This window comes from Clupea harengus, chromosome 1 (assembly GCF_900700415.2).
Source record: "Clupea harengus chromosome 1, Ch_v2.0.2, whole genome shotgun sequence".
Classification (NCBI taxonomy): domain Eukaryota; kingdom Metazoa; phylum Chordata; class Actinopteri; order Clupeiformes; family Clupeidae; genus Clupea; species Clupea harengus.
The window spans coordinates 8,525,289-8,540,413 of record NC_045152.1 but is presented as its reverse complement, the minus strand read 5'-3'; the positions used below and the strand labels follow the sequence as shown (position 1 = coordinate 8,540,413).

General features: G+C 48.2%; 1 protein-coding gene across 1 annotated transcript in view; it reads left to right on the top strand.

Annotated features, from left to right (window-relative positions):
• ttyh3a (tweety family member 3a) overlaps window positions 1-15,125 on the top strand; it is a 49,672-nt gene that overhangs the window by 18,403 nt on the left and 16,144 nt on the right. Inside the window, exons 3-7 of the mRNA XM_031566423.2 lie at window positions 5,203-5,314; window positions 5,874-6,094; window positions 7,037-7,132; window positions 8,714-8,786; window positions 9,678-9,753. Coding sequence (XP_031422283.1) covers window positions 5,203-5,314; window positions 5,874-6,094; window positions 7,037-7,132; window positions 8,714-8,786; window positions 9,678-9,753 — 578 coding nt within the window. The remainder of the gene's footprint in view (window positions 1-5,202; window positions 5,315-5,873; window positions 6,095-7,036; window positions 7,133-8,713; window positions 8,787-9,677; window positions 9,754-15,125) is intronic.

Sequence of the window (15,125 nt, the reverse complement as noted above, 5' to 3'; positions counted from 1 at the left end):
ACTTGTGATGTTGCCAAACCCACAATCCCCTCTGGTTGTAAGCGTAATCAAATATGTTAAATTGTTGGATTGTTATCCTTTCCAGTGAAAATATAAAAAAAGCTTGGGATTGAGACCCAGTGCTCGGTTTGATTAGATTAATTGTAACGTGATATGGAAGTAGAGGGAGCCAACAGAAACTTTCCACTTGCGCACGGTTTTAATCAAAAGCTACTCTTCTTTATCCGTAGAAATGGTTGTTATTCTTTGAGACCATGACTCCAATAATTCTCAGGGCCTGAGCTTTCGACTTCTGTCTCACGGGGCACATAAAATGGAACACAAATGTATGAGAGGGACGTAAGGAGATGTTTGACAAAATGGAGGACCACAAAATGGAGGCATGCTAAGAGAGGCACTTAAATAGTTCCCATGCCACCATTATTAATTCATCACATCGAAAATGGAATGCATTCCGATCATGAAATGCATGTTAGTCTAGCTTCCTGCTGTCTACGTCAGGTTCACTCAAACAGGAACCTTTGTACATCCACCATCTCCCTTGTGCAAGGCTAAAACATTTCATCTTAATTGAATTCACTTTATCACTCTGGACTCACAAAAGCATTTTTCATCAGCCATTATCTGCAAATGAAATCACAAAAGGGAGGTGTGTGTGTGTGTATGAAGGGAGAGGACATGAAAGGAAAAAATGGAGCAGAAACAATAACTATGTTGGTGTAAACACAGAGGCTCTGAGGACAGAAAAGACTCATCTCATTTGAAGGTCTTCGCTAAGGATCTGCCAAGGGTGGACACTGTACAACAGTGTGTCAAAGTAACTACAGCCTTTAAGATATAGATAGTGGTGAGCTCTATGAAGAATTCATGATCTATACTTTTAGAAGGGATGTCTTTTAACACGGAAGAGAAGGGCATGTAAGGATGCTTCAAGGTAGGAAACAACACGAGCAAACAGGAGTTTAACCAAAGTTTTAAACAGCAGGGATTGCAATTCTTTCAAGTTCATAAAAAATACGCAACAGTGGTAACATGGTTGTTCATGTAGAACTTTGCGTTGGGGGTTACCAAGGCTTGAGTTCTGTTGACGGGCATTGCTTGGGGCTGTACTGTTGTATAATTAAAGATTATGGAAATCCCAGGCAGTACCCCAGGACCCTTAACCACATTTATGCAAATCAGCTTTAGCCTTGGCACGGCACCCACATCAAAGGAGCTTGACGGCATAAGTCTGCAGAGAAATGTTAGCCTTCAGTGACTAATGGAACAGTGGCATTAGGTTGCATCAAATAGGATGTATGCTGTTGGATGTGACCTGAAAAATGCACTAAAGGAAGGAGCAGGTGGCTTAAAGGAGAAGTTCTTGCATTTGTCAGCTGAGAGAGTCAAAACGTACTCCCCTTCTGAAGTGTTGCATTGTTTTTTTTTTTGTTTTTTTTTTTTGACACCTTTGAGTAGTTTGATAATTCAGTGATGATCTGCTGGGGATTAATTAACTTCCCGCAAATCCTCTCAGCTTTTCCATGGGACAAGACTGTTCTTCTGCAGCCACTACAAAAGGGGTGACTAAGCCAACAAACAAGTGGCTCATTCGAGTGGCTGATTCTAATCCCACTCCCACCCCTCCTTCAGGCCCCCCCCCATCCACTTCCCTAGAGAGGGGCCAGCATTGTTTGAGGTCCTGGGCATCGGGCTTCTATCCAGCCACTTGTGATGACCTTGCAACATCACGAAGGAAGAGATTAGCTGCCCCCTGGGGCAACTACGGAGGTCGGCAACTCCACAGGGGTGTGAATATTGGTTCACTTCAGGCAGTAACGTGGACAGAAACATTCTCATTCTGCTGCTATAGAAAGGCCCCTCCTCAACTGACCACTTGGGCAAAAAAAATATATATATATATAAGATTTAAGAGAGAGTTTATGCTGACATCATTTTGGCTGTCCCTTGGTGCCCTTTGGGGTCGTCTCGGCTGGCCGGCACCTCCCCATTATTGTAACCTTGTCTGAGGTGTTTAATTCCCTGCTCTCTGGCACACCACTACTTACATTGATAGTGCATGAACTTGTTTTTGTTTTTGTTTGATGTATTGAACAATTCTGGCAAGCTAGTTTGTGCGCTTTACCGGTTTAGATGGTATTTTTCTCGGCAGTGACCGTTATCGTTTAGGAGAAGAGTGCAGTGAGTCAAACGCCTCTCGTGCGTCGCGTTAATGTCACAGTTTGCATGCAGCGACTAATCCGACAAGCAAAATGGCGGTTTCAACTGCTGCGCTGAGCACGGTAACTATTTAGGAGCGGGATTTAAAAAAAAAAAAAAAGGAACCAGAAATGTCAAGAGAAGGATGTGGTCCCTTCCTTGTTCTTGGTCGCATTTCCCCCATTTCCAGCTCACATGATGACAGTGTGACATTGTGAAACCAGACAAAGACGCCCTCTATATTTAGAAGGAACAAAGCTCTGAGTACCCTCTGAGAGCTGACAGCTGACATGTCTCCAGCCTTCTGGCATCTTGCTTGTTTTCACAAGAAACAGAGGGGGCGGTCGTGATCACCTTGGATAACGCTGGTAAAGGGAAGAGCAGAGACAGAGCAGACAGTTCGGGGGGGAGGGGGATCTGTGTCACCAGAACCTTCCACCTCCTGTCTAGATGGACTATGGTGGATGAGCTGCCCATGACACCCATGACGGCCAGGCTTTAGTGCACCCTGGCCCATCGACTTCACACTATCGCTCTGCTGAAGTAAGCTGCAGTCCTGTAGATCGATCCACACAATCTCACCCACCCCCAGGGAGCCAGATCGAGCACCTTGGATCGTTTTGTCTTTAGGCTCCTTCACAGTAATGCACCTGACACACCAGACAGGTTTTTCTGCTCACTTAATTGTAGGATTCGCGACTCTCGTTTTGTGTCTGTGTGTCTGTGTGTCTGTGTGTGTGTGTGTGTGTGTTTTTTCCTCCCACTGCATTTAAGAGCTTTGCCTTTGAAGTACCCCGTTGCACTGTTTTAAACAAGGGAGTGGCTATGACTCAGCTGCTTTACTTGCTTTAGCCCTGAAGTAACGGTCCATTTTGTCTGGGTAGCTGTAACCCAGATAAGTGGTTGCCATGGAAATTAGATTACGTTGAACACTGCATCAAAAAAAGAATGGTGTGGCTCCTGCCCGCCTGCAAGTTTTGGACTTCATAAGGGATGTAATCCCTGCTGCATTGCCTTCACCTTGTCCTTCTCTAGAAATGCCCTTTCTTTTTATGATCCATGATATTTTAGGTTGTGTCTCTCAAATGAGTTTGGCGAGGAACAGAATGAATTGCAGTGTTTTGAGATGGGCGTTCTCCCTTGATTGCTACCTCCTCCTTTAACTCCCTGGGTCATGGCTCATTCAGTACCTCACCTACTGGGAAAACCCTCCCTAAGTCTGCCTGTGCTTGGCAAGACCTCGAGCAACAAGCAACGGTGTGTGTGTGTGTGTGTGTGTGTGTGTGTGTGTGTGTGTGTGTGTGTGTGTGTGTGTGTGTGTGTGTGTGTGTGTGTGTGTGTGTGTGTGTGTGTGTGTGTGTGTGTGTGTGTGTGTGTGTGTGTGTGTGAGCTGATCTCTGCATTGGCTCCACCCGGCCTGTCAGAGAACGCCCTTAGATAACAGCAGTAGACTCTGTTCACTCCCTTTATCCGGAGTGGAATTCTCAAAATGTGCAGATCAGCGGAGTCTGGGGAATTCCTTTCAAGCGGGATTGTGTTCGGATTGTGCCCTTTAAGGAGAGGGAAGCCCTTAATCAGCCTGATGACTGCTCGCCTAGCACTCCTTCATCCCTCTCTCACGCCCCTTCTTTCTCTCCCTTTTTTACCCTAATGGACTGATTGTGAGAGCCATCAGGCTTGCCTTATGGAACAGAGAAATCCTCTGTCTATTGCTGTCCAGTTAAGTGTCTCTGCTCTCCTCCTCTGTTAGACTGTGAAGTGATGGACCAGAGACCTACTGTGCTGGCCATGGGAGCTTTGGCCTTTCACTGTTGTCAGAGTACCCACGTTGAAACAGCCTGCCCAGCACATGGGACAGTTTTCTAAGAGTGTATGTGTGTGTGTGTACATGACAGTCTTTGTGTGTGTGTGTGTGTGTGTACGTGTGTGTGTGTGTACATGTGTATGTGTTATGATTGTGATCCCTACTGAGTGAGAGGCAGCGAGTGGCGTATGCTGAATGGCCCATTGTTTGTATCCCAGCCAGGGGGGGAGGCTCTGATTGTGACGCCTATTGAGCGACCCACAATAGCACTGGATGGCGCGTCTGAGTGAGGGGGAGAGAGAGAGGGCCAAAGGGGGAAAAGGGTCTCAGAGCAAGGGAAGGGGGTTAGCGCGGGGGGCTCAAGAGAAATTCCCGCAGGCGTATTGAACTATAGCGCCTCCTGGTGGTGTGGTAGCGCTCCTTGGGATTATATTTGCCATGCATGCACACTCAGTCATTTAGCGCACACTTTTTAATGTCTCCCATGTGCCAGTGTGTCTGCTGGCTGGAGCTGTGATCATCTTCCTGAAACAGCAAGCCATTTGCTCTGTGGTGCTGGGTAGTGTCAACAGCACCCCAGGGAAGGCACGGTGGTCCTGAGTGACCTGGATGTGGCCGGGAGCAGAGATCAGGCTGTTTGAGCGGTCGATCGGTTGTCCTCTCTGACCACAGACCGCGGCATTTGTTTGTCATCTTCGCCACCTCTGGCTGAAGGTTTCAGTGTGTCAGATTTCACTGGGCCTCCACAAGGCCTGAGTCCTCGGAGATTATATGCGCTGTAATGAAAAGCGTTGATTGACTGTTCACTAACTACGTTGCAGACGACGGCCTCCTCATAATGTGCCTGTGTAATGAAGGCGCTGTAATTTAAGTATGTTTACTCGTCGAGAGCAGTACTTAAAAACCCATTAAGGCCATGGAAGACTGCTGTAGTTTGCTCTAGTGTTTGCTAACTTGGTTGCATTGCAGCGCTGTGGGCACGTCTGTCCTGCAGCCTCCCACCCCTCTCCCCCCATCCAAAGATTTTCATGTTGGGAGGCCTCTCTTCAATGTGGTCCCTTCAGTCTCCCCTATCTCTTTCTCTTTCTCTCTCTCTTTCTCTCTCTCTCCCGCCTTCTCGCACTCTCTGTCTGTCTCGGTCTCCTTATCCATCCCTTGCCTCCACCTCATTGATTCGGTCTCTTTGTCTCCTTCCTCAGTGCTGGCATAGCAGTTGGTTTCTACGGAAACGGTGAGACATGTGATGGGGTGAATAGGCTGACGTACTCTCTGCGCCATGCCAACCGCACCGTGACGGGAGTGCAGAAACTGGTAAGACTCGCCGAGGCATACACACACACACACACACACACACACGCACACGCACACGCACACGCACACACTCATAATGTCAGAGATTATATCACAATGCCATCCTGTCAGACACGGTCTTAATTTAACGCCAAACTTCCACTAGTTCTCCTTCACACGTGCCTAGTTAGCTAAGCAGCTTATTTACATTACACACATGCTGAGCACACCATCATTATACATACCTCTGAGTATTAACACAAAAGCCAAACACACACAAGCTTTGATTTGTGCTCAAGAGTGATGGCCAGCAATTGGACACACACACAGACACACACACAGACACACACACAGACACACACACAGACACACACACAGACACACACACAGACACACACACAGACACACACACAGACACACACACAGACACACACACAGACACACACACAGACACACACACAGACACACACACAGACACACACACAGACACACACACAGACACACACACAGACACACACAGACACACACAGACACACACATTTTTGTGCGTGCTCATGTGCTTGCGTGTGTGTGTCCCCAGGTATTGGACAGCACTGGGGCCCTAAACCAGACGGGTGATGACAACCTGCAGCAGCTGGAGCAGCGCTACAGTAAGCACACGGACTACGTGGCCATCGTGCAGAAGCTCCAGGGCCAGCTGGGCGAGCTGGTCCGGCAGATGGGGGAGGTCCCCTTCTGGACCAACCCACGCGTCTCCCTGGAGGAGCTGGCTGTCAACATCGAGCTCTATGACTGGTACAGGTGAGAGAGAGACAGACAGACAGACAGACACAGACAGAGAGACATACAGACAGAGAGAGAGAGAGCGCTGTGCTCTCATTGCCCTGACCAGGGTTTGTTTTTGTGTGTTTTGTTTTGTTGGTGAACCTGAGAAACCTTAATTTCCCATGACTTCAAATGTGTCTTTTATTTCTTCTTTCATTCCGCTTTTTCTCTATCTTTCTGTTGCTCTTTTTCTGTCTCTTTCCATCCCTCTCCCACCCTGACAGTCACCTCTTCCGTCTCTCTCAGTTTTATTATAGGTGGTTTTGTCACAGTGCATGTAGACATCCAGGGCTCTGGTTTATTTGTGATGGTGATTACATTAGCGTTTTCCCCCTGCTCCTGCTCCCTAAAACAGACACGCACGCACGCACACACACACACACGCCGCACACACACACACACACACGCGGACACACAAATGGCAGTGTAAATTATCAAACAATTCCAGTGTTTCTCGAGGATCTGTCAAGCTTCTCACATCTGTCACAGGAAGTGACATGTGCAGAGGTATAATTCCGTCTTATTTGCATTTCTTAAGGGATCTTAAGGAACCATTGCTGCTTTCATGGTAACAAATTGGTCTAGCCCATGATGACAGTATGTTTAATGATTATAGACATTTTAAATTATTTAACACTGTCCTGTCTTTACCAGTGTGATACAACCAACATAATAACCTGTGAACTCAGTACACATCCATATGTGTCTTCCGGTGTGTTTCTGTCTCATCTTGTTCTGTGCTTTTGGTTTGGCAAAATGCATGTTTGAATTTAAAAAACAACATTCATTGTAGCAACCAGGAATTTTTTAAATGTTATGGTTCTGTGTGTATTTTAAGTCACTGGTCTTCCTAAACCTGCTGCTGGTGTGTGCGTAGGTGTGTGTGTAAGTGTCTAATTATGCCTGTTTGTGTTGTAGGTGGCTTGGCTACCTCGGCCTGCTGCTCTTTGATGTGCTCATTTGCCTCCTGGTGCTCTTCGGCCTTATCCGCAACTCCAAGAACACTCTGATTGGGTAAGGCCAGTCACATGACTTCACTCGCCTAACACACACACACACACACACACACACACGTCAGGAAGGTTGTTACACACAGCCAACCAGAGAGAGAGAGAGAGAGAGAGACACACAAGACGACACATTCCAGTGGCCAAATAGTGGACCCTAATAAATGTATCCAGTTATGATTCAGTGCGGTCACAAGCGGAGTCATAATTAGACGGCATCGATTTGTCTGGGAAAGGAAAACCTCTCCCTTGCTCTAAAACCTCAGCAGCCATCACAAATTGACTTTGACAGCGTTCCATACGTCCCTGTCAGGGCAATTATGGCGCGGGTGTTAACACATCTCAAACTGACAATTAGTCATCGTCTCAGTTTAGCAGAAGGAGACATCCTAATCTGTCTCAGGCTTGCCACTGTCGCTGAGTCCAGCCGCTCGGCAGGCAGGCAGGCTGGCAGGCAGGGTCTGGTGAAACGCAGTACAGAAACTGAGGTTGGCTCCCCATCGCAATGCCTTTGGATTATATTCCTGAAAACGGTAAAGCTTTTACCGCAACTGTCTTTGTGTGCGTCTGTGGCTCCTGATAAAGAGACCTGACGATGTTTCCAGAGCTTTTGTGTCATACCCGAGTTCTGACACATTCACACACATCACATTCTCCCAATCAAATCGATCTCCTTTTGTTTCAGTGGTCAGCCATTAAGGGTTCATTCAGCAATGCCACTACAAAACAACTTCTTGTATTATTTAATGGCACTTTTTGTAACATTTCTTCAAATTCTCACATTTACCATCCTGGCAGCAATCATTGAACAAATCCCTGAAAACAAACGAAGTGATGCAAAGACGAACAGGAGCCCCACCAATCAGGACAATAATGTACCTGTCAATCATACGCCCTTCCAAGGCAGTTGAAGTGCTGAGCTCTTTGGAGAACAGTGAAGTGAGGGGAGAGAATTTGATTGGCTGATTTGCTTCAGAATAGCTTATATAGCCACCAATATCTGACTGCGCCATGAAGAATCCCTGACACTGTTCACCTGATGCACCAAGGGGAGGAGTAGCCTACTAGGCCCGGTTCCCACGCATATCTGATGGAACTGACAGGTCACATGGCATTACCCCATGAACCAGTAGGGCCTAAAGGACTCACTAGCTCAACCCTCATTTGTTTTCGCAGCATGTCATTTTTTGGAGTATAGCATAGGGATGCTTTATGCAGAAATCTATGTGAAATGTTAGGGTCTCTTAAGGTATGCAGCCTTCCTGTCTCTCCTCACTGACATTTGATAAAAGTGCTTCAGGATTCACTTGTGTTTAAATGTCATTTACATGACTGCACATTTGGTGAAATGCTCGCATGGTTAGAGCCTGTGCTTGCTGTCCTCGCGCGAGTCAGGAAGCCTGCAGCTGTGAGAGCGCCAGGGAGTCCAGGACTGAACAGGAAGGCAGAGGCAGCAGGAACTCTTGTGATTGCTCAAGTGCTCTTTGTGCTGCTCTTCACTTGCCCTTCTCACACTGTTTCTCCCTTGTTTTTATCTCTCTCTCTCCCCCCCCCCCCCCCCTCTCTCCCTCCCTCCCTCCCTCTCCAGAGCTTGTTTATTGGGCGTGTTGGCACTGGTTATCGGTTGGGCATCCCTGGGCCTTGAGTTGGCTGTTTCCGCGGTGAGTGTTGCCATGGAAACATGGTTGACTGGGGTCACAGTTATCTTGCCGGTTTTGTTCTCTGCACCTGTGGAGTCTAGCCTGGTGTGGGTGGGTGTGTGTGTGGGTGGGTGTGTGTGTGGGTGTGTGTGTGTGGGGGTGTGTGTGTGTGTGGAGGGTACGGGGGAATTGGTGATTCATGTTTCCTGGCATGTACATCAACTGCACGGAAAGGGCGAGACAAAGCTAATATTTTTCTGCAACCTATTTCCTAATTAAAGAGAGGTATTTAGAAGTTGACAAGATAGGTTAAAACCATAATGGCCATTTCTACAGGACAAAAATTGGTATTTATAAAATAAGCTAAAAATGGAAAATTTGGTGCGTCTGCAATTTGAGTAATAAAAGCGTCTGAGAACATGAGTCACCTTTACAGCTCCCCAAAGCACTGTATAAGTGACTTTAAAACTCTTAGTCCTCAGGAACCTTTGGCATTTTACAAACTGCCTGTAATGATGATGGGTTGCTCGCAATGCCTTATCCATTATGGATGAAAGTTAAAATCTCATATTATGCAAATGTGCCGCCTACTCTGCCTTTTAGAAGTTGCTTACTCACACATTGTTTTATTAACTTGTGCTTTTAAATGTCAGATTTTGGCCCCCATTGTATTCTTTCTTCACGTTTCTACATTCATTCTCTCTCCTTCGTTTTCTTTTAGCGTCTGCTTTATGTTTTTTTCTTTCTAAAGGTTTGCCTAAATTAACTAAATTGCTCAATTAATGTGGTTGTGAGGTGGTTTTCCTACTGTTTTTGTATCTGTTTAGTGATATTTTTTGTACTGTGTGCTTGTGTGTTTGTCTGTGTGTGTGTGCTTGTGCGTGTGCACTCATGTTTGCATGACCTCCTCAGGGATCCAGTGACTTCTGTGCATCCCCCGACACTTACATCATCGATGTGACTGCACAGTATGACCTCATCAACAAAGGTGAGCCTCACAACCTCCTCTCCTCTCCTCTCCTCTCCTCTCCTCTCCTCTCCTCTCTTCTCCTCTCCCCCTAGCCAAGGCTTCTATAGCAGCTAATACTGACAGACAGGCTGCCTGAGCTTATGTGTAGGGTGGAGTGGGCCATGAAGGATGGCTGCGTTAGAGTGAGTGCACTGCCAACCTGCACGAATGCAGTACTCTCCCTCCCTCCCTCTCTCTCTCTCTCTCTCTCTCTCTCTCTCTCTCTCTCTCTCTCTGCGTCCTTTGGGGACCAGCTTTCACTCTCGCATCTCAAAGAAGTGACCTGGGATGGGCTTTCTGTTTAAATGTGTGTTCAGGCCACCGAGACTGCTGTTCTTTAAAAGCTGTTTCATGGTGAAAGTGCTCTAAAATGTGTGGGGAAAAGGATACGAAAGCCTTGATTCTTCAAAAACAAAACAAAAAACAGCTTGCTTCTCTTTCTCTTCTCCCATTGGGACATAACACAGACATGAACAGAATAATCAAAGCAAGTCACAGAAGATCGCCACAAACAAGACCTATTGATGTGGCTGAAACACCAGATGCTTCTATAGGAAGGTTATTTCCCACGTCGTGTTGTGTTACAGCAAATTCCAGTGTTTTGTAAAGATGAAATCCCGTGGTGAAAACTACCCGAGATAAAATTATGTGCTGTAGGCTGTAAGAAAATGTAGTGATGGTGACTTTATTTCTGTGAGAAGTGAGGTCCTGGTGGTTGTGTTCCATCGATAGTTCACCTCCCCTGGGGAAACTGATGGATCCTGCCCCCCTGCTGGATGTTATTGGGGTGATATTGAGCTTCCAGGGGCCTGCTGGCTTGCCAGATTGTATAAGACCGCTCAATAAAGAGGAAGTCTGGAGCGGCGGACTGCAGGAAGCTTTCTGCTTTCCTGTCCATCATGGCTTCCAGTGTAATTGAGACAATCTGCCCATCGAGGAGCTGTTTGTGTGTGTCTCTGTGTGTGTGGTTGTGTGTGTGTGTGTGTGTGTCTGTTCGTCTGTTCTTGAATCTGTCTGTGTCTCTGTGTCTGTCCTTGAATCTGTGTGTGTGTCTGTCCTTGAATCTGTGTGTGTGTGTTTGAAAGACTGTGGCTGTTTGGCAGGGTGCAGGAGGAGGTGAAAGAGATGAAAGGAGAAGTGTGGGTTGAAGATAAGGACCGAAGGGAAGGATGGAGTGGCCAGTGGCTGCAGAGAGTCCAGGTCCTTGCACACTTCATCTAGGCCTGTAGCCAGGCAGAGAGGCACTTTTATTTCCCATTATCGCTCCAGTGGCCCTTTTCACTCCCATCGCTATCTTCTCTCTCTTCTCTCTGCTCTCTCTCTATCTCTCTCTATCTCTCTCTCTCTCTTTTCTCTCTTTCTCTTCAGATCATAACAGGAAGTTGTGCTTTGGAAGCCATGGTGGCTTCTTGGATTTGCTTTACCTCAGTGCTTCTAACTGATTCTCCGTTTGCCTTGTCACAATGATGACTGTCTCTCCTTTTTCAAAAAGCAAACTCGACCTTACATTTTAAAAAGAAGCTGAATGTGGAAGAAATGTCCCTGTTGGGAAGTTGAAACCGGTGCACACTAAACCTCTGCAGATTTTCTGAATCCCCTCAGCTGGCGTTGATGCTTTTATTTAAAAAGTTATTTTACTCAGCTGTTCAGCTGTCCGATCCCATCATAGAAATAACTGTCAGACACAACCTCAGCTGCCCCCTTTCTCTCTCTGATTGGCTGCAGCCCGGCAAGGTCCTCAGAACGCACACAGCCAGGGGCTCTAATGGCGAGTAGAGGCGGGGGAGGGGGAGGGGGGCAGCGATCGCTCTGGTGTTTCAGAGCGAGAGCGGTAGCAAAAGCAGGGTTTGCCATCCATCTGACCAGCGAAGTGCTGTGAGTCATTTGACCCCGGGGGCGCTATCTCACAGCACACACACACGTGTGTTCCCTCCTCCTAGCAGCACTGATGGAACTGGACGTCGTGTCCGAGCTCTGTGTGTGTGTGTGTGTGTGTGTGTGTGTGTGTATTTATAGCCTACCCATCCTATACGCGCCCATGCGGCTACTTTATGGTCTTCAGGCTATATCACAACAACTCCAGGAGGAGGAGGTATATATTTCTTTTTTTTTTTTGTCTTTCTCGGTCCACCTAGATTATTTTGATTGATTGTAGTTCTGCCATACGCTAACTGGTAGCCCCTCCGACAGCAAATCGCTGTGACTGCTACACACACACACACACACACACACACAAACCCCGCATGAGGCAAGCTTTACCATCGCTCTGCCACTGCCTGAGTGAGGTCTTTCTTTTCATTTCGCTCCTCTTTTTTCATTCACTTCCTCCTCTCTGGCCCTGACACTCAATAGAACATAGAGAAGGTGTGTGTGTCTGTGTGTGTGTGTGTGTGTGTGTGTGTGTGTGTGGGTGCACGTTCTCACACCATTGTGCGGTGCATTCATTTTCTCCGTCCTCTCTTCCAGGTGGAGCACGATATTTTTATGGCTCCCTCAGAGTGTTGCGTCACGTCTCTCTATAGCTGACTCTGAAGGGAGCGCTGTGTATCTCTCTAAGAGCAGCAGATCCTGACTCTGAAGGGAGCGCTGTATATCTCTCTAAGAGCAGCAGATCCTGACTCTGGAGGGAGCGCTGTATATCTCTCGAAGAGCAGCAGATCCTGACTCTGGAGGGAGCGCTGTATATCTCTCGAAGAGCAGCAGATGTGTGGGTTTTAAAGCCACTGCGCATTCAGCATTGTTGCTCTGTCCATCTTTCCCTCCCACTCATCCTGCTGCGGCTGACAACCGACTCCAGCGCAATAATAATTCAGCACGGGGTGGAGAGGCCTGCAGCAGGGCTGGTACAGTGCAACGACACTGATGGAGGCAGCACCAGGACCACTGATGGAGGCAGCACCAGGGCCACTGATGGAGGCAGCACCAGGGCCACTGATGGAGGCAGCTCCAGGGCCACTGATGGAGGCAGCTGCAGGGCCACTGATGGAGGCAGCTCCAGGGCCACTGATGGAGGCAGCTCCAGGGCCACTGATGGAGGCAGCTCCAGGGCCACTGATGGAGGCAGCTGCAGGGCCACTGATGGAGGCAGCTGCAGGGCCACTGATGGAGGCAGCACCAGGGCCACTGGTTCTCCGTTTCCCTTACCCTGGCAGACCTTAAACCCACTGTGTGCTATCCGCTGCTCTGCCTTAGCACTGCGCTTCCTTAGAGATCCTCCCAGCTGTCAATCAGCCAGGCACAGTAACTCTTGAAGTTTGGCCCAGTTTAATTAAGCAGTATGACACGAGTGAGAGTGGGGTTGGTAAAGGATAGTCCCACGGCTGGGATTTGGCCGTAGGCACGAGGCCGCAGGCTGAAAGAATGGAATGTTGAGGTCGTCGAATTTAACGGTTAAAGCGTATATCAAATGCTGAGTGATTACTAGTGGGGAAGAGTCAAAGTGGGGTTGTGCCAGGATATTCCCACTCATGGGATACCTCTTGTCTAATTAGAAATTAGACCAGAACCAACTGTAGTACAATAACTTGTGTTGAATATGGGTCAGTAGGGCTGGCAGGACCAGGACTGAAAGACCCGGTTGTAAGGCGTGTAGTTTGGACCCGATGATTGATTCACAGTCTCTCCCCTCTCTGGCCTCACGTCATGGCGAGGAGTTTGATGGTTTGGGCTTTATTCCTTCTGCGGCCTCTCCGCCCGACCATGTTACACTCCCCGATTCCTGCCGAAACCCACAGGGGGAAATGTATGGGTCTGTGTGGTGTGGGGATCCCTGGTGGTTCAGTGCCGCTGCACGCCCTAAAGGAAGGATCCTGGGCCCTGCCTCTCTTACACGCCCGTGTGAGGGGGGTAATTGAGAGAGCCACTTTGTTTCCCTTGTCACTGAGTAATTACACTGTTTATGAGGCTCGTGTTGGACCCGGCAGCTTGGCGGTGCGAGTCCGAGGGAACAAGGTCTTGGTCTTGGTCAGAGGAGCAGAGAGGAAGTGTGTGTGTGTGTGTGTGGAAGAAGAAGAAGAGAGTGAGTAAATTATTCTATGCGAGTGTGTGTTTTTCAGAGTGAGTATGTTGGGGGAGGAAGTGTGTGTGTGTGTGTGAGTCTTAGCCAGTCTGAATATAGATCCGCATCTAACAGAGAGTCAGTCATTCTCCCTGAGTGGGTGCCTCCGTGTGTGAACGGCATCTGCGCCTTCGCACGGGCAGCGTGCCACGCTCGAGTCACTCAGGGTGGGCAGCATATCAGCGTCTATTCAAGGCATGGACGCTGGCACCGCTCCGCGTCTCTCCTCTCTCTGCGTCTGTGAGGGGGCTGGCACCTCTCCGTGTCTCTCCTCTCTCTCTGCGTCTGTGAGGATGCTGGCACCTCTCCTCTCTCTGCGTCTGTGAGGATGCGTAGGCCGTTTCCGCTACTATAATGAAAGTGTGAAAAGCGTCATTCTCCGTTTTCTTCTCCTGGTCTCAACTCGCTGGCTACCGCAGCCTGACGCCGCTGCGCACGAACCTCGCCCACCTCCCATCCCACTCATATTAACCCCTCTGTGGTACTCTCAAATATGCATCTTACTATTTTGCCAATCCTCTCTCAGCCAGGCCAGATACGCACTCGGGTTGAATGCAATGCTTCACTGACCCGCTAATTACTGCGTATCGACCGCCGTGCATCCATTCCAGCGCGTCAGCGGCGGGCCTTCCGAGGAAGTGGAGGCTGAGAGGGATTAGAGGCTTACCTGGGATAGGATGTCTCCCCAGCTCAGCCCTGTGGTCAGTGGGTTAGTGTGCTGCAGTGGTAATGCTACTCGGCTAAAGGTCAATGACAGGCAGCTCTCAGCCTGACAGGAACACAGAGATGGAATTACATCGATATGTGTTCCATTGAGAGGTGGTAGCAGTCTATGAACTTATTTAAAAGATGTCTCTTTCTTTTAAATTACTACATTAGAGGTGGTGTTTGGGGGGAGGGGGGTAATCAAATTTTGGTCAATAGAATGGTCTGTCAGGTGGAACACACTCATAGCGCTAGAGTATTAGATGGTGTGACTGTAAGGGAAGTAGAAGAGGGCAGACAGTGAGGGCATACTGTGTGTTTCCAGCTACAGGTCTAGGTGTGTCTCCTGCTGATATGAGGTTGTAAAGCTACAGGTCTAGGTGTGTCTCCTGCTGATATGAGAGTGAATCTACAGGTCTAGGTGTGTCTCCTGCTGATATGAGGATGTAAAGCTACAGGTCTAGGTGTGTCTCCTGCTAATATGAGAGTGAATCTACAGGTCTAGGTGTGTCTCCTGCTAATATGAGAGTGAATCTACAGGTCTAGGTGTGTCTCCTGCTGATATGAGGATGTAAAGCTACAGGTCTAG